Source organism: Meriones unguiculatus, chromosome 4 (genome assembly GCF_030254825.1).
Source record: "Meriones unguiculatus strain TT.TT164.6M chromosome 4, Bangor_MerUng_6.1, whole genome shotgun sequence".
Taxonomy (NCBI): domain Eukaryota; kingdom Metazoa; phylum Chordata; class Mammalia; order Rodentia; family Muridae; genus Meriones; species Meriones unguiculatus.
In genome coordinates, this window is record NC_083352.1 from 124,303,571 (window position 1) to 124,331,491 (window position 27,921).

General features: G+C 51.0%; 1 protein-coding gene across 3 annotated transcripts; it reads right to left on the reverse strand.

Moving 5' to 3' along the window:
* On the reverse strand, nt 1-27,882 carry Znf341 (zinc finger protein 341). Of its 3 annotated transcripts, none has more exons than XM_060383014.1 (15): nt 27,662-27,882; nt 21,988-22,098; nt 20,642-20,838; nt 18,626-18,775; nt 17,612-17,869; nt 16,641-16,815; nt 15,337-15,427; nt 12,458-12,648; nt 11,183-11,373; nt 7,956-8,164; nt 4,981-5,077; nt 4,437-4,569; nt 3,103-3,214; nt 2,806-2,876; nt 1-1,120 (listed from the first exon to the last, which is right to left on the reverse strand). In XM_060383014.1, the coding sequence occupies exons 1-15, from the start codon at nt 27,690-27,692 to the stop codon at nt 606-608; spliced, it is 2,532 nt and encodes an 843-aa protein (XP_060238997.1). In that variant the 5' UTR covers nt 27,693-27,882; the 3' UTR covers nt 1-605. The 3 variants fall into 3 exon arrangements, with proteins under 3 accessions (XP_060238997.1, XP_021502899.1, XP_021502900.1); XM_021647224.2 differs by having other exon boundaries at nt 16,620-16,815; XM_021647225.2 differs by lacking the exons at nt 20,642-20,838; nt 27,662-27,882 and having other exon boundaries at nt 16,620-16,815; nt 21,988-22,056.
* Nucleotides 27,883-27,921: the final 39 nt, after the last annotated feature.

The following is a 27,921-nucleotide window of genomic DNA, read 5'->3' on the forward strand; positions in this document are numbered from 1 at the left end:
GGTTTGGACGCGCGTCGTTGGTAAACACATTTATTGAGATTTACTGAGCACTTTCCAGGCCATGGCTGCTGTGCCCAGCCCTTTGCACATTTCAACATACTATGTCCTCGGACACTCTAGGAGGTAGTGCTACAGGAAGTCCTGTGGTACAGGGGAGGGACATGGAGCACGGAGGTGAAGTGCTCCAGGTCACACTGGTGAGCCTGAAGCCAGGTTGCCTGGTAGCTCCAGTCTAAGCCCCAAGCTACGCGCCTCTCACACACAGTCACGCCACCAGGAAGTGTTCTGGTTCAAGACACAAGGACTCCAGCCACATCCAGCTAGCATCCTGAAGAACAGCCTGACCTGAGGCCTCTTTAGGTGGGGGGGGACCACTCTGCCTTCTCTTGGAGGAGGCCCAAGTACCAGCCTCCATCACCTCATGCTCTGGCCATCTCTCTTCCTGCTGCTGTGCTCTGGAGCTGCGGCGCCTGCCTCAGACCCTGTGAGTGCTACGGGGCTCCCCAGATGATCGCGGGGCATAGGAGGACGGCCGTGGGACGAGGATGACACAGTAACTTCCGAAAGGGCTTGTGCCAGGGGCCCCTCTGGAAGGCCCAGCCTGCTCACTCTGAGGCCTGGATGTAGACAGGGACGGCAAGCATGGCGCACGCTCCCTCCGTCCCAGTCTGCAGCTCGGCCAGCGCCAGGTTGGAGCCCAGACCCTCCGTGTGCCCAGGCACCACCAGCTCCGGGTCTCCACCCACCACGATGGAGAGCACGGCATCCTGCTCGAAGGGAGGCTTGCCAGGGGCAGCCTCGGGCGCGGGCCCTGCGGCCTTCAGATCCTCCAGTCCCAATGGGTCGGGCATGGGGCTCTCCTCCTTGTGCACGCCGACAATGCTGCCGCCACCACGTGGGGCTGCCCTCCTCCGAGGAGGCCGCCGGGCTTGCAGGTCCTTATCCTTCGTGGGGCCCAAGCGGCAGCGGTGATCCTTGAGGTATTTGTGTCTTGAGAAGCCCTTGGCACAGCCTGCACAGCGGAACTTGTAGTTGCCCGTGTGCGCGCGTTGGTGCTCTGCCAGGTGGGCGCGGCGGCTGAAGGACTTGCTGCACAGCCCACACTTGTGGAGCTTCAGGCCTGGGAAGTGAGGAGCCATTACAGAGGAGCACAGCCCCTCACCCCGCGCATGTCCCCCCCGCCCCCGGGGAATAACTGCAGGCTCTGGTCTTAAAGCCTCTGTGTGGTTGGGCCTCAGCTGGCTCCATTGTCATCTCTCACTTCTTTCCTGCCACTCACTCCACCACACTGTGGCTTCCTGCCCTGCCCCTGCTATTCCACTGTAGATCACACCCCTCTCACCTGGGTGACCAGGCCTTCCACGCTGTGCCCTGTGCTCAGGCCCCCCCTCCCTTTGGTCTTTCCTTAGCCAAGGTGCCTGTACTTGCTGTTCTCTCTCCCAGGAAAACTTGTCCTGGCTCCTCTCTCCTTGGGCCTAAGCTCGAGGGCAGACTGGAAAGTCCTTCCCAGATCCCAACACTCACCCTGCTATGCCTTGCTCCTTCTGTAAATGCCTTCAGCCTCCTGGGGTTGGGGGTTCAAAAAGGGACAGCTATTTTGAGACAGCCCCTCACCCCCACCCCAGCAGGAAGCTGGTAGCATCAAGGCTCAAAGTCAAGATGTCAATGTATCTTGATCTACTCTCCTCCCCCAGTTCTCATTTTAAAAAGAGGAGGAGGTTTTATGTAGCTCAGAGTTTTATTGTTTGTTTTTAAAGATTTATTTATTTTATATATATGAGTACTCTATCTGCATGTGCACCTGTTCGCCAGAAGAGCAAACACATTATAGATGTGAGCCATCATGTGGTTGCTGGGAATTGAACTCAGGACCTTTGGAAGAGCAGACACTGCTCTTCATCGCTGAGCCATCTCTCCAGCCCTGTTTGTTTTTTGAGACAGGGTTTCTCTATGTAGCTCTGGCTATTCTGGAACTCACTCTATAGACCAGGCTGGCCTCTAGCTCACAGAGATCCACCTGCCTCTGCCTCCCCAGTGCTGGGATTAAAGGCGTGCATGCCCAGCTTCAGGTTGGCTTTGAATTCGAACTCTTGATCCTCTTGCTTCTACCTCCCAAGTGCTAGAACTACAGTTGTTTGCTCCCATAGTTAGTTTACGTGTTGTTGGGGTCACGGGCTTTACGGATGCTAGGCTAATGCTCTACCAACTGAGCCGCATTCCCAGTTTACCCTCCCGTTTTCAAACTTTTAACCAGAGCAACTTCATCTCCAAGGGAACTTTTGAAGATATTTTTGGTTGTTACACTATGCGGAAAATGCCACGCTGGCTTACCGTGGATATCAGGCGGGCGTGGGCAGAATATATGGGATGGCATGGACAGAGGACATGGAGTGGGTATGGGCAGAGGATGTGGGGGGCATGGGCAGAGGACGAAATGCCGATAAACATTCCTGTTTCCTCTGGGTAGGTGGTTAGGAGACTTCTGTCCTGCCTTTCCAGGCAACCACTTGGCCACATTTGGATGGCACTGACACACCCCTCCATGTCACTGCGCACAGTCCACTTCAGCTGCCTCATCTCACATCTACTTCCCCTGGGACTGGGGTTGTATCTAAGTCACCTCTGCTGCTCCGAGGTCCCCAACACAGCCTGGCTTCCAGCTCCCATGAGCAGATGAGCAGAAGCCCACTGGCTGCATCAGATCGGGAGAGAACAATATGTTTCATACAGGTGTCTGCTTCTCCTCCTGATGGCTCTATTTCAGGGAACTTAGCCAATCCCTGGCAGGCCCCCCAAGCCTCTTACCGGCGTGGGAGAGGATGTGTGCTTTCAGCTTGTCCTGCCGGTTGAACTCCTTACTGCAGCCCGTGTGCATCCTGGAACGCAAAGCCGTCATCAGGTACGGGAGCTCAGCAGCATGAATCCTCTCACTGGTCCCTGCACCCCACCCACCTTTGCCAGAGACAGGAAGCAAGGTGCGGAGTGAGGCAGGCAGCGCCCAAACAGGACACATGGAGAGGTGCCTTCAGTCCAGCTCTCCAAATCGACCCCCTCCAAGGTAATCTAACCCCTCACCCCATAAACAAGGCAGCCCCTACGTACGAGAAGGGGCATTTGTACTTCTTGAAGGGCTCGTGGATCAGCATATGCCTCTTCAACTTGTCCTTGCGGTTGAATGCAGACTCGCACACTGAGCATTTGTAGGGCTTCTCACCTGTGGGTTGGAAACACCACGGTGCGCCCATGAGGAGGAGCCATGATTTGGGGACCAGCTCCTCCCCCAGGCTTTCTCTTAAGTCTTCCTGAGTTGGCCCAGAGATTTGGAGGGGTTTTGTGGTTCTTTTCACTGTGTAGGCCAGGCTGGATTGGAATACTCGATCCTCATGGCTCAGCCTTCCCAAGTGCTAGGATTACAGATGTGTCACCATGGAACTCAAGGGTTGGTGTTTCCAGGAAAGCACCACAGCACAGACCACAGGTTGGGGAGCTCACAACTGCCTGCAACGCCCTCTTCTGGTCTCAGCCGGTACTGCGTACACATGGCACACTCAGTTACCCAGGCTACTGGGACGGGAACTGACCTGCAGGTCCTAGCTTGCAGGGATTTGTTCTTGTCTGGTATCGTGTTGAAAGAGAGACTCAGTCTATTGCCCACACTTATCTTACTCTGGGTCCTCCCATCTCAGCCTCCTGAGTAGCCAGGATTACAGGTGTACACCACACCCAGCCAGTATTTATTTTATAGATGTGGGGCCTGGCTCTATGGGTAAATGCTTGCTACACAAGTGTGAGGACCAGAGTCCAGATCTCCAGAACTCAAGTACAGCTGTGAGCTCACATCAGATGTGGAGGGGTCACATCTGACTCATTCAGGTGTAATCGTCTGTGCTGCTAATGGAAGAAGAGAGGTGGAGGCAGGAGAATCCCTGGGCACATAAGGGCCAAAGCTAGCCTCGTGTACACAGCAGCGAACAACACAGAGACCCTATCTCAAACAAGGTCAAAGGTAAGCGCTAACACACCCAGTTTTACCACACATGTATGCCATGTGTGGCACCAGCCTCACACACATACACTACACACACACACACACACACACACACACACACACACAACCAAAACAAAACTGAATCCTGTGTCATAGACCCATAATCTTAGCCCTTGAGTTAGAGGCTGGAGAATCAGGAATGCAAGGTCAGCCTTGGCTATGCCTCTCCTTCTTCTAAAAGAGTTTAACAATCAGAAAACTTTTACAGGTGGGGTGGTGGGAACCCCGTTTCACAGGTGAGGTGGTAGAAACTGTGTCTTCACAGGTGAGGACCGGTGAATGGGGATCATGTGGAGAGCTGGAGTAGGGCGAGCAGGAGAGAAGAACCAGGACGGATGGAAAGGGACAGAGGCGCAGGCAAAGGAGAGGACGTGGGCAGGGCGCCCACCTGAGTGGATGTGGGCATGGAGCTTGAGGTAGTGTTCCTTCCGGAAGAACTTCTTACAGATCTGGCACCTGAACCGGCCGCCGCTGCCGTGCGTGGGTAAGTGACGCCGCAGGTAGCGTTCGCAAGGGAAGACCTGGAGGGGGGTAGGTTGTGGCAGGTCAGTTTCCAGGACCCTTCCCTCAACACCATGCACCTGGGAGCCTCGGGACCCTGGCTTCCAGCTCCCTGGAAACATCGTATCTCTCAATGGGGTTGGAGGCCGAGCATCAGACCTAGCTCTGCGGACGGCTCGCTCAGCTCTCCAGGCACTCGTGAGCCCAGCCAAAGCACAACCCTCTGAGTGACCACCCAGGCTGTTCTTCTTACACAGAGGACTTCTATTCATCCCTCAGGACCCAAGTCAGGTGTCAGAGCCTCTCTGAAGCCTTCTTTACTGCCTGGTGCCACACTAGACAACTCAAATTCCTTGAATGGTCCTCCAAAACCTTCAGGCAGCTCACTGTCCCTCTCAGGCCTCCTCTGAGGAAGCTGCTGGAATACCTACCTTCTGGCAGTGCGGGCAGGGGAAGCTATGAGTGGCCGTCTGAACATGGTGCTCCAAGGCCTCAGGAGTGGAGTATTTGTTGACACACTTGACACACCTAAGTGGGAAAGAAGAGAGAGATGAGCCTAGCAAGGACGGAGCCTTCCTCCTGCTTCTCAATAACGTCGGGAGGCAAAAGCCCACATTCATTCATTCTCAAATACGTCCACTCTTCTCTGACATTCTCCGCCCTTAGCTCAGCTGCCGAGATGTGTGTAGGAGCTTCTTTGGCTTTCCTGCCTCATCCTGACCCCTGAAGTCCCTTATTCCGCACCCCCCCAACCCTGATGACATCTTTAAAAGTGAAAATCAGTGCTGGAGAGATGGCTTCTGGATGCTCTTCCAGAAGACCAGGGTTCAATTCCCAGCACATGGCAGCTCACAACTTTCTGTATCTCTAGTTTCAGGGGACTTAATGAGCTTCCATGGGCAAACAACAACTTCAAAAAAAGGAAAAAAAAAAAAAAAGTCACAGGGGATGGACCAAGTGGCTAGGGGTAGAGGCAGGAAGATCAGGGGTTCAGGTCATCCTTGACTACATTCTAAAAAAAATAAAATAAAAAAATATCTTTTTCTGCATTTAACAAGAATGCCTTTTGTAACTAGGGAGAAAATATCAATAAAAACCTTTTTTTTTTTTTTTAGCCGAATGTGGTGGCACATGCCTTTAATCCCAGCACTCAGGAGGCAGGGGATGGTGGATCTCTGTGAGTTTATGAAGTGAGTCCAGGACTGCCAGGACTACCCTACACAAAGAAACCCTGTCCCAAAAAAAAAAAAAAAAATTCTTTGTAATTTTTTTTTTTTTTTTTTGAGACAGGGTCCCAGAGAGCCCAAACTGGCTTCAAGCTTCTGTGTGGATGAGGATGGCCTTGAATACCTTCCTCTAAGTCCCAAGTGCCGGGACTTCATGTGCTATGACACCAGGCAACAAATCTTATTTTCAAGAGGGAAAAGAAGAGGGCAGGAGAGCCAGATGTGAGAGTACACACCTATAGCCCAGCACCCGGCAAACGTGCAGGGTGACTGCTGTGGACTGAGGCTAGCCTGCTCTACATACCAATCTCCAGGCCAGTCGGGGCTATTTAGCAACACCCTGCCTCAAACAAACAGAAAGGAAAAAGAAAAAATTTCAGGCAGGCCTGAGAGTCACTTCAGCGGTCTGGGGACCTTCCATAGGCAGGCCAGATCTATTCAACTCTAAGGACACACGGCAGCCAAATGCCCGAGTATGGGCCTCTAAATCCAGGATGTGGCACCACACAAGCTCCACTGACCTACTGAGAGAGGCAAATCTTTCCTTTACGTCCTTGTCATTTTGGGTTTCTGCATACAGTTGAACAATACAGCAAAAAGGACTATGGCAGTCTCTTACTGAGTACCTGCTGGGTCCCATGTCTACAAACTTGATAAATGCTTCTACTTGACCCTTACAAAGAATCCAGGAAAAAGCTGGGCAGAGTGGCACGGGCCTATAACACCAGCAAGCAGGAAGCTGAGGCAAAAGAGTCACTTCAAATGCAATGCCAGCTTGAGCTACATGGTGAGTTCAAGGCCCACCTGAACTACACAGGAGTGCTTGAGAGAAGTAGAGACGAGGTAATCAAGGGCCGTCCTTGGCTGTGCAGTGAAATCAGCCAGGTCTCCAGGAGATAATGAGTGGGAGATTCTGGGAGAGGGGACAGACCCAGTCTGCCAGGTTGAAGTCCTATCAGGACACTTATCACAGGTGAGGAAACTGAAGCTCACAGCAGTTCAACACGTTCTGCAAAGTCATGCATCAGCTCAGGCCAGCTGGGACCTAAGCCCTGGCTTTATCATTACCCTCAGGCAGCCCTGAAGCAGCTGCCTCCTGAGCTGTTTGAGGCCAGGCTGGCGACATTTTATTACAGTGCACAAGAAGCATTTGTTCACACACCTGTCCTCAGCAAGGAACAAATTTTCTGCTCAGAGACCTGCATTTACTTATCTTCATTCCAGAAACACCACCCCAGAAGTTTCTGAGGCAAGAGAGGGCACCAGACAGGTCCCTACAGGTATTAGTTTGTTTTGAGGTGCAAAAGCCATGTCAACATGAAAACATTTAGTGGAAGGTGTCCAGACAGATACCTGTCCTCACCTGTCTCCACAGACTCAGGACTGATGTGAAACACCTGCTCCCAAACAGCAGCCAGCAAATGGGCAGGAAAAACCCAAAAGGCAAAAGCATGACTGTGTCTGCAGAACACACCCTCTATACAGGAGGCCCAGAAAACACAGGGAGACGCTCTATAGAAGAGTGGTGACAAGAGTGACAGCTTGGGGGACAAAGCGCTGAAGAACTATGAACACCAGTTTTAAAGACTCTTTTCTGTTTTTGTGTGTGAGCCTGCGTGAGTTTACATGCACCTTGTGCCTGCAGGAACCCACAGAGGCCAGAAGAGGGCACCAGATGCCTCTTCTGTCAGAGGCAGGTTTGGAACTACCATGTGGGGGCTGCAAACTGAACCAAGGTCCTCTGCAAATACTCGTACCCACTGAACCATCTCTCCAGGCCTAAACATTTTTTTTTTCTTTTCATTTGTATTTACTTTTGTGTGTGGTTGCCAGTGGAGGTGAGGGGGCAACTTTGTGGAAGTGAGTCCTTCCCCTCCATTGTGTTGGGTCTCAGGGATCATGCCCAAGCCATGAAGCCTGGGAGCAAGCAGCTTTACGCCCTGAGCCATCTTTCTGCCCCCTACTCACCCTTTCAAGGCGATGTTTCTAGGATAAATGACTGACAAGTAAAGAATCGTCTAAGAGGAATCAGTATGCTTTTGTCCTGCTTGTGCCAACACTCAGCCACTCCAGGCCAGACCCCAGCTTTCAGCCTCAGTTTCCCTTTAAGATGTCGTGAGCAGTCTGAGCCCAGGGCCCCTGCCCACTAGTCCAGCGGGACTGGGGGTAGGAGCACATACTTGTAGACGGTGCTGTCCTTCTTGGGGCTGTGCTGCGGCAGGAGACTGTGGGAGTACTGGTGCACGCCCAGGTCATACAGCGAGGGGAAGTCCTTGCTACAGAGATGGCAGCGGTAGCTCAGCTCCTCCTGGTGGCTTCTGATGTGCTCCAGAAAGGTATCCAGCTTGGGGAACATCTGGGCACAGCTTTTGACCACACACTTGTACACCTAGGGAGGAGACACTGGGAGGTGAGAGAGGTGGGAGTCCAACCTTGTGACCCACCATGAGGACAACCTCCCTCATGAGGACAACCTGCCAACGGTTCTCCTGGTCCCTACAGAGGAAGCCAGGGCCTCCCAAATGCTGGGCAAGCAGCCTCTCATTGAGCTTTACCTCTTAGCTCTCTTTTTAGTCTTTATCTTGATACAGATGCTAAGTTTGCCCAGGCTGGCTTTGAACTCACTCCATAGCTCATTTGGGCCTTGAACTGAGATCCTCCTGCCTGAGCCTCCTCAGGATCACAGGCTCAGTTGCTGGCTTCACTGTGATTACTCTTCTCTTGGCCCGTTAGCCCTCCCTTGGATTTTATGGAGCCTGAACGTATCCATAAAAATTACCCAAGACCAGGAAATACAGCGAAGGTATGACTCTTTACCCTTTTAATGTCACACAGGAGTCATGTCCTGACTCTCAAACATCATTAGCCAAGGGCACTGGTGCACACCTGCAGTCCCAGGTGGGAAGGTCAGGAGCGCAAGATCTCAGTCGATGGAAGCTGGAGCAGTATCTCAGCCATTAGGATCATTGGGAGCACTTGTTGTTCTTGCAGAGGACTGAGGTTCCAGTCCCAGCACCCACATGGTAGTCCACAACCACCCACAACTCCAATTGCAGGGGATCCAATGCCTGCCTTTTTCTGACCTCCGGGGCACCAGGCAGACACACAGTGCACATACATACACACAGGCGAAACACTCACACACATAAAACAGTAAATAAATCTTTACAAATAAAAACAAACAAACAAACAAACAAAAAAAACCCAAAAAACCAGATCATCCTCAGCTACATGGTGAGTTTGCAGCTAGCCTGAGACTCATATCAAAAAAGAAAAAAGAAGGAAAGAAATGGAAAGAATGACTTGGCAGGTGTTGATGGCTGGAACTCTTAGGGAATCTCAGAGGATTCCCAGGGTTCTGGGGACCACTTTTAGAACCACTACCCAACAAACTTCCCTAGAGTCCTCTTGCTCCTTGGGGACATGGCTAGTCCTATTTATTACTGACTTAGGGCCCAGAATGTTCAATGTTAATTTGTCAAAAAATTATAATCCAATATAAATGATTCCTGTGTGTATGTGTGTGACTCTACAATGTACCTCCAGGTCTTGGCACATGCCCCTAGTCCTAATGGGAGAGACCCCTGTCAGATAGAAGACAGAACTCCAGAGGCTCTGGATGAGACATTAGTGAAATGTGCATCTACCTTAGCAGTCTGATTCGGGGCAGTCAAATGCAGGAGATAGTTGTCACATACACTTGTGAACTATATTGTCATTTCCACCCTTTCTTTCATGAACTGTGTGACATTCTGACATATGTTTGATCTCAAGTCTATATGAAATATGCTTTTAATATTTAAAAAATTCTAGTAGTCATCAACATTCCTCAGGTGCCTACACAATGTCAAACCCTCTTTATTCTTAATAAAGTCAACTCCAATCTGTGTGGGGTGCAACAGACTGGGCAGAAACCCTTGATCCTCCTGACACCCTTACATCTACTGCCAGCCACATGGCTCCTTTCTTGGTAATGATATCCAGCAATGGTCTTTGGAAACATCATCCTCCCAAAACAAAATGGCAAAAGCTGGCTGGCAGGAATCCTTCTATTTTTTGCATTTATCTTGACTTGGCACATATCTGTGACAGATGGAGACCCAGCCCACTGTTCTGTAGCTCTGAGGGTGAACACAAGTTATGATAATAGAGTAGAGAGTTAGAAGCCTGGCCCATGATGACATGCCTAGCCTGTTATCCGAGCCCAATACTGCTAATGTCAGGCCCACCTCGACAGGAAAGAAGTAAAACCCTAACTACTGGCCAGTCTTCTATTCTCGTATGTTATTAATAGTCTTCAAAGGGCTAAGAGCAAGGGCTCTGGGGCTGGGGACACAGCTCATTGGCCCAGCTGGCAGCAGACTCACCTAGCATGTATGAAGCCCTCTAACACCTCATAGACGGATGGGAGCACACACCTATGATCTCAGTGCTCAGAGGATCAGTCCGAGGTCAGCCTCAGCACATGTGTGTGCATGCACATGTCAGTACAGGTGCCCTCAGCCTCTAGAAGAGGGTGTCATCCCCTGGAGCTGGAGTTACAGGCAGTTGTGAGCCACCTGATGTGGGTTCTGGGAATTGAACTAAGTGCTCTTAACCACTGGGCCATTGCTTTGTTTGCCCCTGTCTTAAACCAAAGGCAAAATGAAACTGTCTCTGATCCATAAGAGATGTAGAGAATTCTTCTAGGAAAGGTCTCCATTGCTTGTGAGAAATACTCTGACTGGATTTTCCACAAAGAGTAACTCTGACAGGGCAGTGAGGTGACTCAGCCAGTAAAGGCTGTTGCCACTCTCTGAACCATGAAAGCCTGGAGAGAAACAACCCCCACAAGCGTCCTCTGACTTTCACATGCTCCATGGCGTACACACACACACAGACACACGCACTAAATAAACAAAGGTCAGAAATAAAGTGCGGACACGGTGGTGCTCTTTAACCCCAGCACTCAGAAGGCAGAAGCAGGTGGATCTTTGCAAACTTGTGGCTGGCCTGGTCCGTCTTGCCAGTTCCAGTCAGCCTGGGCTACACAGTAAGAATCTGTCTCTTAGAAGAGGGAGAGAGGGAGGGGGAGACAGCACACGCAAGGTCTCACAATGGCGGACAAGGCCATATCTTGTGACGACAGCCACCAGAGCTGGCAAGACAAGACACACAGCCCTGGGTGCTGAGCTGAGTGCCCGCCCTGGCTCAGCCCCTGTTAAGTCAGACGACAAACTTCCTAACCGTTGAAGCCACTAACTCAAAGGTTTCTATGACCTGACCTACCCATACGCCATTCCTCCCCTCTTCTAGGAATCTAACCTCGGGACAAAGAGCCTGGAAAAGGCTGGCCTAACCCCTGTCCCTCTCCAGTTCATCAAGCTTCTAAGTGGGGAGCTGTGCCCTCTGCCTTCACCCCACCCACCTGCTCCTTCTTGTGCTGGATCATGTGAGACTTGAGCTGGAAGTAGGTGCTGAACTTGCTAGGGCAGAACTGACACAGGTAGGAGCTGTCGATGAGGACCACCTGCTTGGCCTCTGGCTTGTCACCTTCATCTTCACCTGCCTCGGGCAAGGCCTGGGGCTGTGCGCTGCTGGGCAGGGTCTGGCCCAACCCTAGGCAGAGAGAGGGAGGAAAGTCACCGAGAAGGGTTCTGAGGGAGGCGGGACACCCCTCCCATGCGGGAGGGCTCCTGGGACAGCTACTGCAGACTCGCTGCCAGACGCTGTTCAGGCCTGTACTCACACTGACGTATGCGCTTCAGTACAGGCAAGGTGCTAACAGCCGCATTGGAGGACAAGCCCACACCGTTCTTTAATCTTTTTTTTTTTTATTTTTCAGACAGGGTCTCATTTAGTCCAGGCTGGCCTCAAACATGCTATGTAGCTGAAGATGACCTTGATCTTCTGATCCTCCGCCACTATCTCCCAAGTGCTGGGATTACAGCTCGGTGCCACCATGCTCAGTTTATATAGTGCTGGTGACTGAACCCAGGGCCTGCGCAGAGGCGAACTATCCTGAGCTATGTCCACAGCCCTTGGAATACATTCTGACTGAGACAGCTAGTGACCTCTGTTCCTCCCCTACCTTCGCTCAGACACTGCGAGAGCCCCATGGTTGTGGGAAACTCGACACTCCTCTGCATCAGGCTGCCTCCCAGGCCTTTCTAACTGTAACACTTACCTTTGCGTGGCCAGGCTTTGCTAACTAGAACATTCCTCACTCTAGTGAGGAACACTCCATCACGGGCCTGCTCCTTCACCTCTGGAGCCCACAGTAGGCTCCACAATGTGCCCTGAATGGGTGGCCTCTGGCACTTGGCCTGCAGGAGTTCAGAAAGCAAGAACTCAGGCTCAAAAGAGGGCTGGCTCCAATAGAGCACCAGCAGGTTAGGTAAAAGTGGTCTCCTGGCACCTGCCAACTCCTGATCCTCCCATCCTAGCTTCACCAAGGCTGGGACCAATACACCACTCTAGGTCCCATTTCATAGATCAAGTAGGCTGATGTCCAGAGAAGTCACAGAAGCATCCAAATGGCAACAAAACCTCTGAGGCTGGGACTGAAGACAGTGAAGAGACAGCACTCTCATCTGGTAGGCATGAGACCCTGGGTTTGGTCCCCGGTACCACAATGATGAGTCAGCACTCTGAAGCTTCAGAGGGATGAGTGGGGAGGGTGGCTCCTCCCACAGACACTCACCTGCATCTTCCTCTTCTTGCCTGCTGGGGTTCAAAGCCATGACCTGTACCGTCACAGAGTTCCGGGAGACGGTGCCACCACTGCGCCCTGGAGGCCACACCTTATGAGTCTGCATGTGCTTCTTGACATTAGATTTCTGGGCGAAGGCTCGGCCACATGCAATGCACTGGAAGGGCTTTTCCCCTGTGTGGCTGTAGGGACAAAGTTAGTCAGCATTCTTGTGGAGAAACAGGGACATGGCCTCCACCCGGGCACTCCCTGCCACCAGGAGGGCCCAGAGATGCCGCTGGCCACCATTCTGACACTATGAGGACCTGTTCTCCCACCACGGCAGGTAGACCTGGGCTCTTGGGCTGCTCAGTCAGCAGACCGCCTTGGTTACCTCACACCTGAGATAACAGATTTCCTAACTGTTAAGGCATTGAGGAGGAAACACGTGTGCGTGTGTGTGTGGAGGTCAAAGAGCATCTTGTGGGAGTTCTCTTACTACCCCGTAGGTTCTGGAAACTGAACCCTGATTGCTGGCCTTGGCAGCAGATCCCTTTTCCTACTGAGCCATCCCCTGGACCAAGGACTGCCTCAGCTTTAGTGGCTGCTGCATTTGGCTTTCGGTTATTAATTAAGTGGCACCTGTTCTTTGTTTGTTTGTTTTGCCCTTATAGGAACTGGAGACACACACACACACACACACACACACACACACACACACACACACGCTAGTGTTCTACGCTAAGCCATTTCCTCCAGCTTTGGGAGGAAACTTTTCTTTCTCTTTAAGATTTATTTTCATTTTATGTGTATGGCTGCTCTGACTGCATGCGTGTTTGTGTACCACATAGGCACGTGGTGCCTAGAGAGGTCAGAAGAGGGCATACTGGGCCAGCTGGAACCGCAGTCACAGATGGTTGAGTGTGGGTGCTGGGACTTGCACCTGGGTTCTCTGGAAGAGCAGCCAGTGCTCATGGCCTCAAAGCCACCTCTGCAGCCCCCCAGGAAACATTCTTGTACTGCTATTTAACATTTTCTTCATGTGAGGGTTTTTTTTTTTTTTTTTTTTTTTTTTCTGAGACAAGGTCTCATGTAGTTCAGGTCAGCCTGAAACTTGCTATATAGCTAAGGATGACCTTGAATACAATCAAGGATAACCATGAATTTCTGATCTTCTTTCTGATCCCAAGTGCCAGGATTGTAGGAACGCATCACCACACCCAGCGGAGCTGGCTTTCCATTTTGTGGTGTTGGGGACTGACCCATGGTCTTGTATATACGAGGTGAGTGCTGTGCCACTATGCTAAATCCCTTCAACACCCTTTTTCAAAACCTACAGTAATTTTTTTTTTCTGAGACAAGGTCTCACTATACAATCCTGGCTGGCCTGGAGCTCACTATATAGACCAGGATGGCCTCAAACTCACAGATATACACCTGCCTCTGTCTCCTAAGTACGGGGATTAAAGGTGTACCCCACCATGCCCAGCTTTCAAAATAATTTTGAAGTGGAACTCCCTATTGTTTATCCTTGAATATAGAAAACCACTTTTTATGAATACCTACATACTGAAAAATGCAGTAATAAAAAAGTGATTATAAAAACAATGTCACTTAAGATCCAAAGTGGCGTCATGCAGTAAGATAGATCCCAGCTGTTTGGGGCCGGCACACTTAGCTTCATTACAGTGAAATGTAAAGGTTCTGTTTCTCAGCTGCACTAGTCATGTTCTCACAGCCACGCAAGGCTAACAGTGCCTGTCTGGACATTTTCAGCATTGCTGAATGTTCTCAATGAGTTTGCTTTCAGCAACATTTGGCAATGCTTGGAAATGTGTGTGTGTGTGTGTGTGTGGTTGTGTGGTTTTTCAAGACAGGAATCCTCCAAGTAGCCCTGTCTGCCCTGGAATTCTCTCTCTGTAGACGAGGTTGATGGAAAGCTCAGAGCTCCACCTGCCCCTGCCTCCGGAGTGCTGGGATTAAAGGTGTGCATCACCACACCTGGCGTTTGGAAGCATTTTTTGCTGCGGTGGGAGGGGTGGTGGCATCTACTGTCAGAAGCTAAGACAAGTTTTGACTATTCCACAAAGCAGTCAGCATGACTCCACCCCAGGCCCTGGTTCCAATAAAGCCAGGGTTGGGAGACCCTGACCCAGACAGAAGTCCTGCTCTGTGTGGTGGGAACTTTGATCTGGCCCTTGGTGCTCCCTCTCAGAAATAAACAAATTCATGGCAGGTGTTAAGGACAAGATTAGCACAAAACTGAGCCTTCTTCCATTGGCTCTTTACAAACACACAGTCATCTCACCACGTCATTCAGAATTTCCAATACCTGAGTCATGACTGATTCCCAATCCCCCCTACCCCACCCCACATACCAATGTATCCCATTGTGAAGAGCTGAGCCTGCCCACCCCCCATTTCACAGATGGACTCTACATTCTTTTTTTTTTTTGGTTGTTTTGTTTTGGGGAGTTTTTGTTTGTTTGTTTTTTGAGACAGGGTTTCTCTGTGTAGCCCTTTCTGTAGACCAGGCTGGCCTCGAACTCACAGAGATCCACCTGCCTCTGCCTCCTGAGTGCTGGGATTATAGGCATGTGCCACCATGCCTGCCCAGTAGACTCCACATTCTTGGGGTAAGAAGCCTCTTCTTGGCCTGGAGAGATGGCTCAGAGGGTAAGAGCACTGGCTGCTCTTCCAGAGGCCCTGAGTTCAATTCCCAGCAACCACATGGTGGCTCACAACCATCTATAATGAGATCTGGTGCCCTCTTGTGGCGTGCAGGCACACATGCAGGCAGAACACTATATACATACACATAATAAATAAACCTATAGAGAGCTACCCTGGCAGAGCCACCTGCCCCCAGGGCTACCTGCTCACTATGCTACCTTCGGATGTGTTGCTGAAGATCAAAGTTTTTGGTGAATGACTTGTCACAATAGGAGCATTTGAGTTTCTGAGCCTTTGGCTTCCCTGCGGCTGAAAGACAAAGAAGGAGAGGATGATTAGGCTTGGGGCCCAACGGAGGGGACAGGGGAAGCCTCCAGCCACTTCTCCCCTGCACTTTGTGGCACTGGCAGCCACAAAGCAAGCACTCTGGGGACATCTCCATCTATGTGTAGACAATGTAAGAGGGAAGGCCCAAACCTTGCTCTGAGGGAAAGCCAGACAAAGCTCTCTCAAAGGCTTCCTCTGCCTCATGATGAAAATGAAATAAACCCTCGCTGCCATGGCCTTCAGCGCGCCATGGCCTTCAGTGTGCTGTGTCCTCTGCCTCTGCCAACCTCAGCATTCCTTCCATCCTGCAATGGACTCCTTGCTAGTCTTGACACCCTCAAGCATGGTCTCACCTCAGGACTTTGTGCCCGCTGGTTCACTTGCCCCTCAGGTATCTACATGGCCACTTCCTTCCCTCCAGAAAGGTGGGCATGTCCTTTTCTAGCCTCTCCCAACCACAGTACCCATGACCAACAGCACCGGAGATCCTGGTTCAGGACCTAGATCTCCAGTGGGTGATGCACGGATGTTAATTTGTGGGAAGAGAGGAAAAAGGAGGAGGTTGAAAGGGAAGCCCTTAAAAACCTCCAGTACCTTTCCCCATCACATCTAAAACCCTGGCTCTGACTCTCACGCCTTTCGCATCTCCACATGTGTAACTGATAGCCACACTGGCTTTCTTCCCTCTTCAAATATCTCCTACATCATAGGATCAGCAGGACTCCTGGCTATGTTTCCTAACTTCCTTTGCAGCCAGGTGACATGACTGTATATGCAGAAAGTATCATATAGAACTTCTGGAAGCTGGGAGATACTCCTTTAGCCTTCCCTTCCCCCTCTTTCTTACTGTCTGGAGTATGAAATCGATGACTGGCATTTCAGCAACCACCTCAGGTGACAAGGCACCCTGATAAATGAAACCATGCTCTAGGGACCGAGAGAGAACAACAGAAGTAGCATGGGTGCCTGGTGACGATGCCACAGACTTCCCAGATTTCCTGCTTCTGGTCTAAGGAAAGAAAGCCTTACCTTTCTGTAGTCATTGCTATTTCAACATTTCCAGGACGTGCCACCAAATTTAACCATACCCATTCTAACAGCAAAGATCAGAACCAAGCAGCCTGCAGGGAGGCCAGTGCCAAGAGAAGACGCCCAGGGAGGGTAGATGGCGAACCTTCTGGGGCTCCGCCAGCACCTTTAGCACGTCGGGTCTTCAGCGTCGGTGGAGAGTCAAAAGTGGCTACTGTGCTCCCAGCTGCACTGGCCATGGGGGCCGTGGTGCTGGGTCCTTTTGGTTTGAATTCCTGCTTGCCAGGGCTGTACACGGGGGGTGGAGGGTACACGGGAGCCTCCACACACTGGTTTGGCACCTAGAAGGACAGCGCTGTGATGGGGGAGGGCCTTAGAAGAAACAGGACAGCAACCCCTGCCATGGACCCTCATTCTGGCCCTAGCTGCTTTCAACCTCTGCCATTCCATCATCACCTAGCTTGCACCAGGCTTGCTCAGGCCAGTTACTCCCAAGAACCCTTAGAACTTCATGAAGTGGGCCAGTAAGATGGCGCAGTGGCGCGTGAGGGCGCACACCTTTAGTCCCAGCACTCGGGGAGGCAGAGGCAGAAGGATCGATGTGAGTGTGAGGCTAGCCTTGTCTACAAAGCAAGTCAAGGACAGCCAAGGCTACACAGAGAAACCCTGGCTCAAAGAAAACAAATAAACAAAAAGATGGTTCGGTGGGTAAAGGCCTGTGCTTCCAAGATTCATGACTTGAGTTCGTGCCCCAGAACCCACAGGGTAGATGGAGATAATGGACTCTCACAAGTTGTCTTCTGACTTCCACACACATGCCCCCATCCACTATATAAAAGGAAGAAAGAAAGGAAAAAAGAAAGGAGAAGGACAGAGAGAGAGAGAGAGAGAGAGAGAGAGAGAGAGAGAGAGAGAGAGAGAGAACTTCACAAAGCAGCTTTGGAGCTGAGTTGTCTAGGTTTAAACCCAGATTCTGCTACTTGGCCCTAAGCAGCCCTCAGTTTGCCTGTCCCGTCTGCACTCTTAGGAGAAGAGGGTTGGGTCTGCTTTTGTTCCCCACAGTGATCTTAGCACAGTGCCTGGCGTGACGGTGCCCAGTTCCCCTGACCACCCTACCACCCCACTGCCTCTGCTTACCTCCAGGGGCGGGTAGGGCTGCATCCCCAGGGCCTGAATCTCCACCGTCCCGTTCCCCGCCATGGGAGCGGCTGCACTGTACACTCCCACCACACTGTTCCCGACGGGGTTCCCGACGGGGTTGGGGCGCCCAGAAGGGCCCAGGGTCTGCGGTGGGGGAGGGGGAGGCTGGGGGGGCGGGGGCAGGGGGGGAGGTGGGGGAGGAGGCGGTGGAGGCTGGGGGAGGTAGTTGGGCACGGGATGCATGTTCAAGCTGTTCTGCAATCAGGAGAGAAAATAACACCGTTGAAGGGTCCCGTTCATCAGCCTGAAAGGCTTTAGCCAGCGTGTGAGAGGGACAGCAACTCACGGGCAGCTCAGAGGACAGGACTGAGCCAGGGAGAGGAACAAAGATCTGGATTTCAAGGGACATCAGCTTGCGGCTGATCCCTCCTCTCTATGATGGCTGGCCAAGCTAGCCTGCCTAGGACACACACATGTCAACAGAGGAGGCCAAGGAAAGCAAACAGACAAACAAAATAAAAAGGTCTTAAAGCAGGGCTGGCTCTTGATTGGTGACTCAAGACTGACTTGGCATGTTTCCCAGGACACTGACCACACAGCAGCTGCTAACGAGAATATACCAATAGCAGGGCTCAGGGGACCAGTTCCTTCCCTTCTGGGAGCCTGAAACCTGGTCTTGGTGGCTGGTTACTTATATGCACTGGAAAAGTCTTAAGGAGCCACTATTTTTTTTTTTTTTTTTTAACAGACCAAGAATGAAAACAGGACTCAAAATAGCTGGATGGTGGCTGTCCAGGCTCCATTGCTCAGCCAGAGAAGGCAGGTAGAGCTCCTTCCATGCAGGGGAGCTGCGGCTAAGGCCATTATCTTCTACAGAACTCTGATTTCCTAGGAATTCATTTTTAGGTGTGGAATTAAACTTTTGAGAGATGTACAAGGCCCTAGGGTCAGCCCCCAGCACTGTAAGAAGAAATGAACAGACCTCCATGAGAAGCCCCACCACCTCCTTACCTGCACAGGTGGGGGCCCCTGTGGCATGGGCTGGTCCAGGGATGTAAAGGCTGACATGGCAGACATGAGCACGTCATCGCTCACCAAGATGTTCCCTTGCACCAGAGTCTGAATCAGTGGCGACGGGGGCACTGTGATGTATGTGGAGATCTGAGCAAGAGAAGGGGGCATGCGTGAGGCTCTACAAAGAAGCTGAAAGACCTAAATTCGCTGGATGGTGGTGGCGCACGCCTTTACTCCCAGCACTCAAGAGGCAGAGGCAGGCGGATCTCTGGATTCAAGGCCAGCCTGGAATACAATGTGAGTTAAAGAAATAAGTTCAAGCCACACAGGTCTCTACACCTGAAATCCTAGTACTTGGGAGGCCTGAGGATTTCTGGGATGTTGAGGCCAACCTACTACACAGTAAGTTTCTTGGTTTTGTTTGTTTTTCTAAAACAAGGTTTCTCTGTGTAGCCTTGGCTGTCCTGGACTTGTTTTGTAGACCAAGCTAGCCTCAAACTCAGAGACCCATCTGCCTCTGCTCCTGAGTGCTGGGGTTCCAGGGGTGCACCATCGCGCCTGGCTTCACAGTAAGCTTTAGGGCAGCCTGGGCTACATAGGAAGATTCTGTGTCAAAAACAAAACAGAGGGGCTGGAGAGAGGGCCCAGCAGTTAAAAGCCGTGGCTGCTTTTGCAGAGAACCCAGGTTCAATTCTCAGCACCCACATGATGGTTCCCAAACATGTGTACTCCAGCTCCAGGGGACCTGATGCCCTCTTCGGAGCTCCAAGGGCATCAAGCATACATACATGCAGGCAAACCGCTCACACATAAAATAAAATGATTAAATCTAAACCACAAACAAGAAAGAACACCAACGATAAACGGTAAATGAAAGACCCAGGCTCTGGAGTCTTCCGCCTCTGTTGCTTCCTGTCACTTGATTCTTGGCGACCACTCTACATCTCTAAGCCTCTGTTCAGTCACCTACCAATGAGGAGGGGTCGCATCTCACAGAAAGGCAAGGACTTTTGTTCCGGCAATGGTATTCCTGGCTTCTCTTCTAGGGAAGCACTCACAATGTCCACAGAGCAGTCTTTGTGGGTAAAGCGCAGGTCAGTCTAGGCCCCTGTCCCTCTTCTTCTCAAGACTCTCCAGTAGAAGCCCACAGGGCCCCCATGACCCGATCCTCCCCTTACTCAGCCCAGGCACTCTGCCTTCCTTGTAGCTCCTGGGACACCTGGAGCTACCTCACGGCCTCTGCACCTGCTAGAACACTTTTTATATATGTAGGCCTTATTCTCTTACCTCTTAAGTGTCATTTTTTTCAAGTTCCCCCACAAATAGCATATATAATACAATAGGGCAAAATCTCCCATCCCATCTCAGCATTCAACAGACTGAGAAAAGCATAACTTATTTCTTTAAAAATTTAATTTTGGAAGCTCAAGGATGATTTAAATAGCATTTAAAAGAAAAGCCCTCAGGGCAGGCAAACTGTAACTTTCAGCCATTGGCTGAATTTCATCATTGGAGAAAAGAAGGGGAAAACAAAACAAAACATACCACTTATGCCGGCATAGAGCTCAGACACATGGCAAACAAGCAGCCACACAGTGGGGAAGCGAACTTTGGAGCAAGAGGAAGGACCCCCACAGTGTGGGAGGCCCCAAGTATTAGGGAAAGCACACTTAGAAAAGAGGTTGAAGAAAAGAAGTTATGCTTTTCTGAGTGACTTAGAAAAGTGGGCAGACTTAGGAAGACAGGTTGCTGCCACCCAGTAAAATGCAGTGCAGTGTGGCTTCAAACTCCAGATGCTCCTGCCCCCACTCCTGACTGTTAGGAGTAGATATATACCACTATGCCCAGCAAAGCATGTCTGTCTTCATGCATTCGTGTCCTAGCCATTCATCCAGCTCCACACCAGTCGATACTTCACGGGTCCTGCCCAGTATTATTCCTCCACAACCAAGCACAGTGTGTGTGGAGAGAGAGCCGCTGGAGGAATCACCAAGCAAGGGGATGAATGACTACCTGACGGTTGGCAGGAGGCGGGGCTTGCGGGACGGCAGCAGGTGCTGCTGAAGGTGTGTAGATGCTGTTGGTAGCCAGCGAGACCGTGGCCAGGGCAGGGGCGTTCCCCTGGCACTGTTCACGCTTGTGGGTCATAAAGGCCGGCAGTGAGTTGAACTGCTTCTTACACTTCCCGCAGAGAAAGACGTCCTCGTCATCTGGGGTGAGGCCAGTAGGTGAGGAGGCCACACATGGAGTAGAGTAATGAAGAGAGCAAGAGTGAGTCGGGGGGATCGCAGTGAAGAATGGGAGACCACAAGTGGCCTCAGCAGCAAGTCTAATGCCACTGATGACTTGCTATGCAGGGTTCAAGCACCTCTTCCTGAAGGGGCCTGCTGACCATGCTTGATGCTTGACCACATGCTCTCTAGGAATGTCCAGAGCCCAGCAGGCCCCTGCAGGAAGAGTCAGCCATGTGCAGTCAGGTAGCCAATATTTTGAAATATGGAAACAGTACAGTGACTTCACTTCCAAATGGAGAAATATAGACTCTATTCGGAATTGACTCACCAGTCTCTAGTGGGCCATGTGGCCACTTCCTCATGCCTCTGCACCTGCTATTCCTACTGCCTGAGTGCACCTCAGATCAACTCACTCAGCTCTAAGAAGTCTTCTTTGTAAGTTTTATTTGTATTCTTTAGTAAAGTGCATGTGTGTGTTTGTGTGTCTGTGCACAAAACTGCAGTGCCCTTAGAGGCCAGAAGAGGGCAACAGATCTCCTGGAGCTGGAGTTACAGGTGGTTGTGAGTCATCTCATGTGTGTGCTGGAAATGGAACTGAGGTCTTCTGCAAAAAACTTGTAACTGCTGAGTCCTGTCCCCATCCCCAGGAAGTCTTCTGATAACCAGAGCCACGGTTCCTTATTCTGGGCTGGCTTCCAAATCACAATTTCCTCACTACTAACAAAGAGTGTTCGGAAAGAAATGTGTTTTATTTATCAGCATGGCTGTGATATGTCCTGGGCACCTAGAAGCTCCTCAAAGGGTATAGGCTGAGTAAATGAAAAGCCACTTCAAGGATAGAGATAGCTAACTACAGCCACGTAACTGGGTCTCAAAACACACTGTAGTTTAAATGTCCAATTTATAACTCAATTTTTATGTGTGATATTGGTTATCAAGCCCCAGGCCACTGAGATATAATCCACAAACTGGCTTCAATTTTCACTGTATTCTCTTTACAGACTAGTACTGTCTGTAAACATGACTTTCTACTCTTTTGGGGTTTTGGAGATAGATAGGGTCTCTTTGTGTATCCCTGGCTGTTCTGGAACTTGCCCTTTATTGATGGACAGGGCAGATACTCACCCAGTGGCTGGATGGCAGGTGGTGCACTGACACTTTGTCCTGTTGGATCAGGGACTGCTCCTTGGCCATCCAACAATGACTGGACAGCCAGAACAGTCTGATTGTCCATTCCTGAAACAGGAGATGCAGCTGGTGAGGAAACGGGACCAGCTTCCACTCTAATTTCACCTTCTCAAGCCAGATCTACCACAAACAACCAAATATCTGTTCTCTCTACTTCACTGCAACAGATTCCAGGATGTGAGCTGGACACGTGGACAAAGAGTAGATCATATTCCTAAGTCTCTCTCGAAGCTAGGAAATGACTCCATGCTGTCAAGGGGAGTAGAAGGTATTGTAAAAAGGTTCTCAAAGTCCAGTGTAGTCGTGAACACCTTTAATCCCCGCACTCAGGATGTAGAGGCAGGTGGATCTCTGTGCGCTTGAGGCCAGTATGGTGTCTTAGTTTGGGTTTCATTGTTGTTAAGAGACACCATGGCCAAAGCAACTCTTATAAAGGATAACATTTAATTGGGGCTGGTTTATAGTTTCAGAGGCTTAATCTATTATCACCACAGTGGAAAGCACAGTAGCTTCCAGGCAGACATGGTCCTGGAGGAGCCAAGAGTTCTGCATCTTGATCCACAGGCAGCCAAAGGGGACTATGAGTCACTCTGGACATAGCTTGAGCATATATGACCTCAAAGCCCACCCCGCAGTGACATACTTCCTCCAGCAAGGCCACACCTCCTAATAGTGCCACTTCCTATGGGCCAAACATTCACACGAGTCTACGGGAGTCTGGTGGTACCAGAACAGCTGGGGCTAAATCAGCGGTTCTCAACCGTCCTAATGCTGCAACCCTTTTATTCAGCTACCCATGCTGTGGCGCACGCCTGTAATCCCAGCACTCTAGGAGACAGAGGCAGGCAGATCTCTGTGAGTCTGAGGCCAACCTGGTCTATAGTGTTTCTAGAACAGCCAAAAGCTACACAGAGAAACCCTGTCTTGAAAAAAAATTTTTTTCATTGCTACTTCATAACTGTAATTTTGCTACTGTTATTAATCATAATGTAAATATCTGTGTTTTCTGATGATCTTAGGAAACCCCTGTGAAAGGGTCAACTTTGAACTCACCAAGATCTGCCTGCCTCTGCCTTCTGAGTGCTGAGATTAAAGGTGTGTGCCATCACAGTTTTATGTGGTATTGGTGACTGAGTTCCGGGCTCTGCGAGTAGTAGACAGGCATTCTACTAACTGAGCTGCGTCCTCAAGCAAGAGATTTATTTGCCCCATGGTACACATGGAGATCAGAGAACAACTCTGTGACGTCAGTTCTCTTTTTGCCTTTACCCACTCAGTCATCTTGCTAGCTCCCAAGGTGTCTTTTTTCCTTTTGGTTTTTCGAGACAGGGTTTCTCTATGCAACCCTGGCTGACCTGGACTTGACCTGGACAAGATCTGCCTGCCTCTGCTTCCTGTGAGTGCTGGGATTACAGGCATGTGCCACCACGCCCTGCACTCACCATCCTCTTGCTTACCTTCCGATCTTCCTCAACTTCCTCTAGCAAAAGGTAAGCTCTCACCTTCCACCAAATACCGTCTAACAGTGTCTGTTCCGCTCCTCCCCACTTCTTGGCTCCAGCTGTCACCCTTCTTTGATCTCTTCTTCTTTGCTGGAGGTCCTTCTTTACAGCCTCCAACTGCCCACCCCGAAAGGTAGCTGTTTTGAGGAATTCTTCATGTCCTAATTTTGAAGCATTCCTTCTTTTAGAGCCTACCTCCTATACTGTGTCCCCAGTGGTCTCATTCCCTCTGATCTAGTTCCCTAACTCAGGAGGTACAGACCTGGGGTCCATGCTCTCCTGAAGAGCGTCTGTAAACCCATTCCCACTCTTAGGTTTTTTGGATGGAGTCAGGTAGTTCGAGTGGACACTGAGGTGAAAGCTAAGTAGTATATTAGAAGAATTATTGAAGTCATGGACAGACAGAGGGACAACTGGAGGGTGGGGGCTCTGAGGCCCAGAACTTAGGACAGGCAGCAAGGTGTCCTGCCTGAAGAGCAGCAGAGCCCGTGTATCAGAAGTGGGGTATATTCTTATGCCCTTTGAGGATGGGGGAAGAAATTTATGCAAGAGCCTAAGCCAAGCTCTCTACCGTCCAGGCAGGAGCCAGGGAGGCGGGTGGGAAATAGGATGTGCTCAGTGCCAAAACTTTAACTTCAAGACCCTTTGATGTTACCTCACTTCCCAAGTGAGAAATCCTATTTCCAATGCCCCAGCACAGTGCCTATCAGTATCTGTGAGGGGAAGAGCTGCTACAAAGCATTGGTTAAATTCTTTTTTTTTTTTTTTTTTTTACTTTCAGTTTATGTGTGTGTGTACTTAAGGAGGTCAGAGGGGTGTCAGCTCCCGGAAATTGGACTCACAGGTGTAAACGAGTGTCCCCAAATCACCAAATTAGACCACTCCTTAGGTAGAAAAACAGTTTATTGGGGGACGAACTGCTGGGCTGCATCTGGAGTAGACAGTAGCAGCCTGGGGGGAAACAAGTGGATTTTATGATAGCCAGCAAGGCGTTTGAGCTGGTGCACGCTGTTTGGGTTAAGTGGGGACTAGATGACGTTGCCCCATCAGTTGACCATCGGAGGCGGAACAGGAAGTAGTGGCTTTCCTGACAAATAGAAACCTAAGGAAGGCTGAGTTTAGATTTCTGTTTACCCAATCAGAATCCTTCTGTTTACCCAAAATCCAGCCTGAGTTGGGCCCCAGGCTATCATTTTAGGACACTGTTATCAGCACTGCCATTTTGGGGCCTGTTTTTCAAACTAACAACAGGTAGTTGTCGCCCGATAAAGGTGCTGAGAATCAAACTCAGGTCCTTTGAGGAAACAATACACACTCTTAACTACTGAGCTTTTCTCCCTAGCTCCACTGGCTAAATTCTAAACACTACATTCTTACAGCCATCTTCTATAAACCCATGTTTTTGTGTCTCGATGAAAATCTGGTGCAAGTGTTCATGGAATTATTAGACAGCATTTATTTACTTTTATTTTCTGTGCATGAGCATTTCGCCTGCATGGACGCATGTGTACCGAGTGTGCATAGTTCTCTGGGAGGCCAGAAGAGGGCGTGGGCGCTCCAGGTCAGCACACGTGACCCACCCGGGTGCTCTGCAAGTACTCTTGACCTCTGAGCCATTACTCTAGCCCCAGAGTTTTTATTCATAACTGTAAAACTAGAACTAGTTTGGTGGAAGCTGGGATACGACTCAGTTGTTAGTGAGCTCGCCCAGCATAAATAAAGCCCTGCGTTTGATCCGCACTACCTCATAACCGTGGTAGAGTAGTGCATACCTTTAATCTCAGTGCTCAGGAAGTGGAGGCAGGGGGATCAGAAGTTAAAGGTTATTCTTCACACATAGTGTGTCTGAGGCTAGACTGGGATACACGAGAACCTGTTTCAAAAAAGAGGAGAAGAGAAAAAGAAAAAAAAAAAAAGAGCGGTTTAAGGAGCCCTCAGGAGGTGAAAGGTTAAACAACTGGAAGACCCACACTGTGAAATCCTCAGCAATAAGAAGAGCAAATACCAGCACACACACACACACACCCATCAGCACAAGAAGGACAGCAGGTCACTCTGTCCTTCCAATCAAGGCCCCTGGTGCACCCCCTGAATCTTCCCTTACCCCACTGCTTCCTTCCTGTTTCTAGACTTTTGACAAATATAACCTATTCTGCCTCCCAAATACATGTGAAATCCGCTCTTCTGTCTCAGTTGCCTGGCCTAGCTACTCCCTCCCTCCCTGCTGCCACTCAGGCCCCTCCAGTCCATTCCCCAGAAGCCAGGGTGAACTTTATAAAACATACATCAGATGCTGTGGCCCCCTGAGGAAAGCCTTTTCTTAGCACCACACTGATCCCAAGATAAAGTTCAGAAGCTTCATCAAATCAGTGAGGTCTTTTCTCAAGCTGCTCCCCTAAGCTGAACTGAGAATTATGGGAAATCTTGTTCTCCCCAGGGTTTGCAAATGTAAATCCTTTGGGTGCCCTTCCGGTTGGATCTCACATACCTGCTGTTCTTCCCTCATTCAGAAATTTACTGGTATTTCTAAGACCAGTAAAGCTATACTTCCTGAGTTTTTTAATTTTTTCATTATCTAGTACACAAATGCTTGCTTGTAGCAAGCATTTAAACACCCTGCTGTCCTGCAAATGGGAACACGAAGACCCGAGTGCCCAGATTCACACCAACCCCGCTTTTTTTGTCACAGAACACAACAGCTGGGGTCATCTTTGCAGTCTTCTTTTTGGGGTCTTTGTTTTCTGCAGGATGATATTTACTTGTAATATTTTTATTATTTTTGAGATTATAATTTGATTACATTCTTCCCTCCAAACACTCCCAAGTGATCTCTCCACTCTCCTTCAAATTCATGTTGTTTTTTTTTTAATTGTCATTGCGTGCATGTAAGTGTATGTATGTACACATATACTGGCTTTTGAAAGTCTCATGGTGCCAAAGCTAGACTCGAGCTCCGTATGTAGCCGAGGCTAACAAACTGAAGATTTTACTGCTTGTCTTCACCTTCCAACCCCTGGGATTTTGGACATGCAGCGTCACACCTGGCTGAAACATTACCTTTTTGTTTTGTTTTTTTGTTTGTTTGTTTTTTGTTTTTTTGTTTTTTTTTTTTTGAGACAGGGTTTCTCTGTTTAACAAGGCCCGTGGCTGTCCTGAGCTCTCAATTTGTAGACCAGGCAGGCTCAAAGAGATCCTCCTGCCTCTGCCTCTATAGGGCTGGGATTAAAAACGTGCGCTACCACGCCCGGCCAGATTACCTTTTTTTTTTTTACTATTCTTTGTCACAATTATGGCGGCGGGTGGAGGGGGTAGCAATGAGGGAGGATGAGGACCTGAATCTGGTTCAGGGAGAATCTAGAAGTGCAAGCCTCGGCTTCCTTCTGCCAGCCCTGCCCACAAGTTTCCACTCCAGCTGTTGACTCCACCCTCCCCGAGCCGCGGTGGCCAGCTCCACTGCGGTGGCTAGAGCTACCCTTTCTCGTTAAACTCCAGCAGGTGCACACGGTGGCGCTCAGAGCTCGCCTTCTCGGGAGCCTGAGGCCCACGCACCACGGTGATCTTGCAAACCACAGGATCGGATCCGAGACCAGCGTGGCCCACGCAGTCACAGGCCGGCGTCGGTACTGACTCAGAAGGAAGCCCTGGGCGGGCGCCGTGTTCACTGGTTTGGGCCCCGATCTCTCCTGCGCGCCCCGGCGGCGCCTCCTTCCCGGCTCTGGGTCTGGCAGGGCTACACCAGCCCGCAGGGCACAAGGGGTCTCAGGAAGCTCTGGGTTAACCACCTAACCGGGCTCCGATGGGGCCGCCGCACCGCCCAGGCCCTCCCGCCCCGCGGCCTCTGCAGGCCCCGGGCCCCGGCTGTTTCCTCCGCGGGCACCCTCCCGCGCCAGCGGCCTCGACGGCCGCGCTGTTCCGCTTCCGAGGCCCCCTCCCCGCAGGGCCGGCGCGCCCCGGCTGTTCCCGCCCCCTCCCGCCCCGCGGCTGTTCCGGCCCGGGCGCCCTCCGCCCTCCGCCCCGCGGCCTCCGCGCGCCCTGGGCCCGGCGCTGCGAGGGCGCGGCGGGAGGGGGCGCCACGCGGAACAGCCGCTGCCCCGGCCCGGCGCGCTCACCCTCCAGGGCCTCGAAGATCGCCTGCGCCATCTTGGAGCTGCCGCCGCCCGGGGAGTGGGAGCGGGGCTACGCGAGCATTGTGGGAACCGTGGCGCGGCCGGGGCCGCCAGGGGGCGCCCGGGAGCCGGCGCCGCACCCCCTGCCCCGGAAACGCGGCTGGCTCCGCCGTCCCGCCGGCCAATTCGACACGGACCACCACCTCCCAACGATGACACCGACCGTGTTCTGCCACGCACACCCCATGATCGCTGCGCACAGT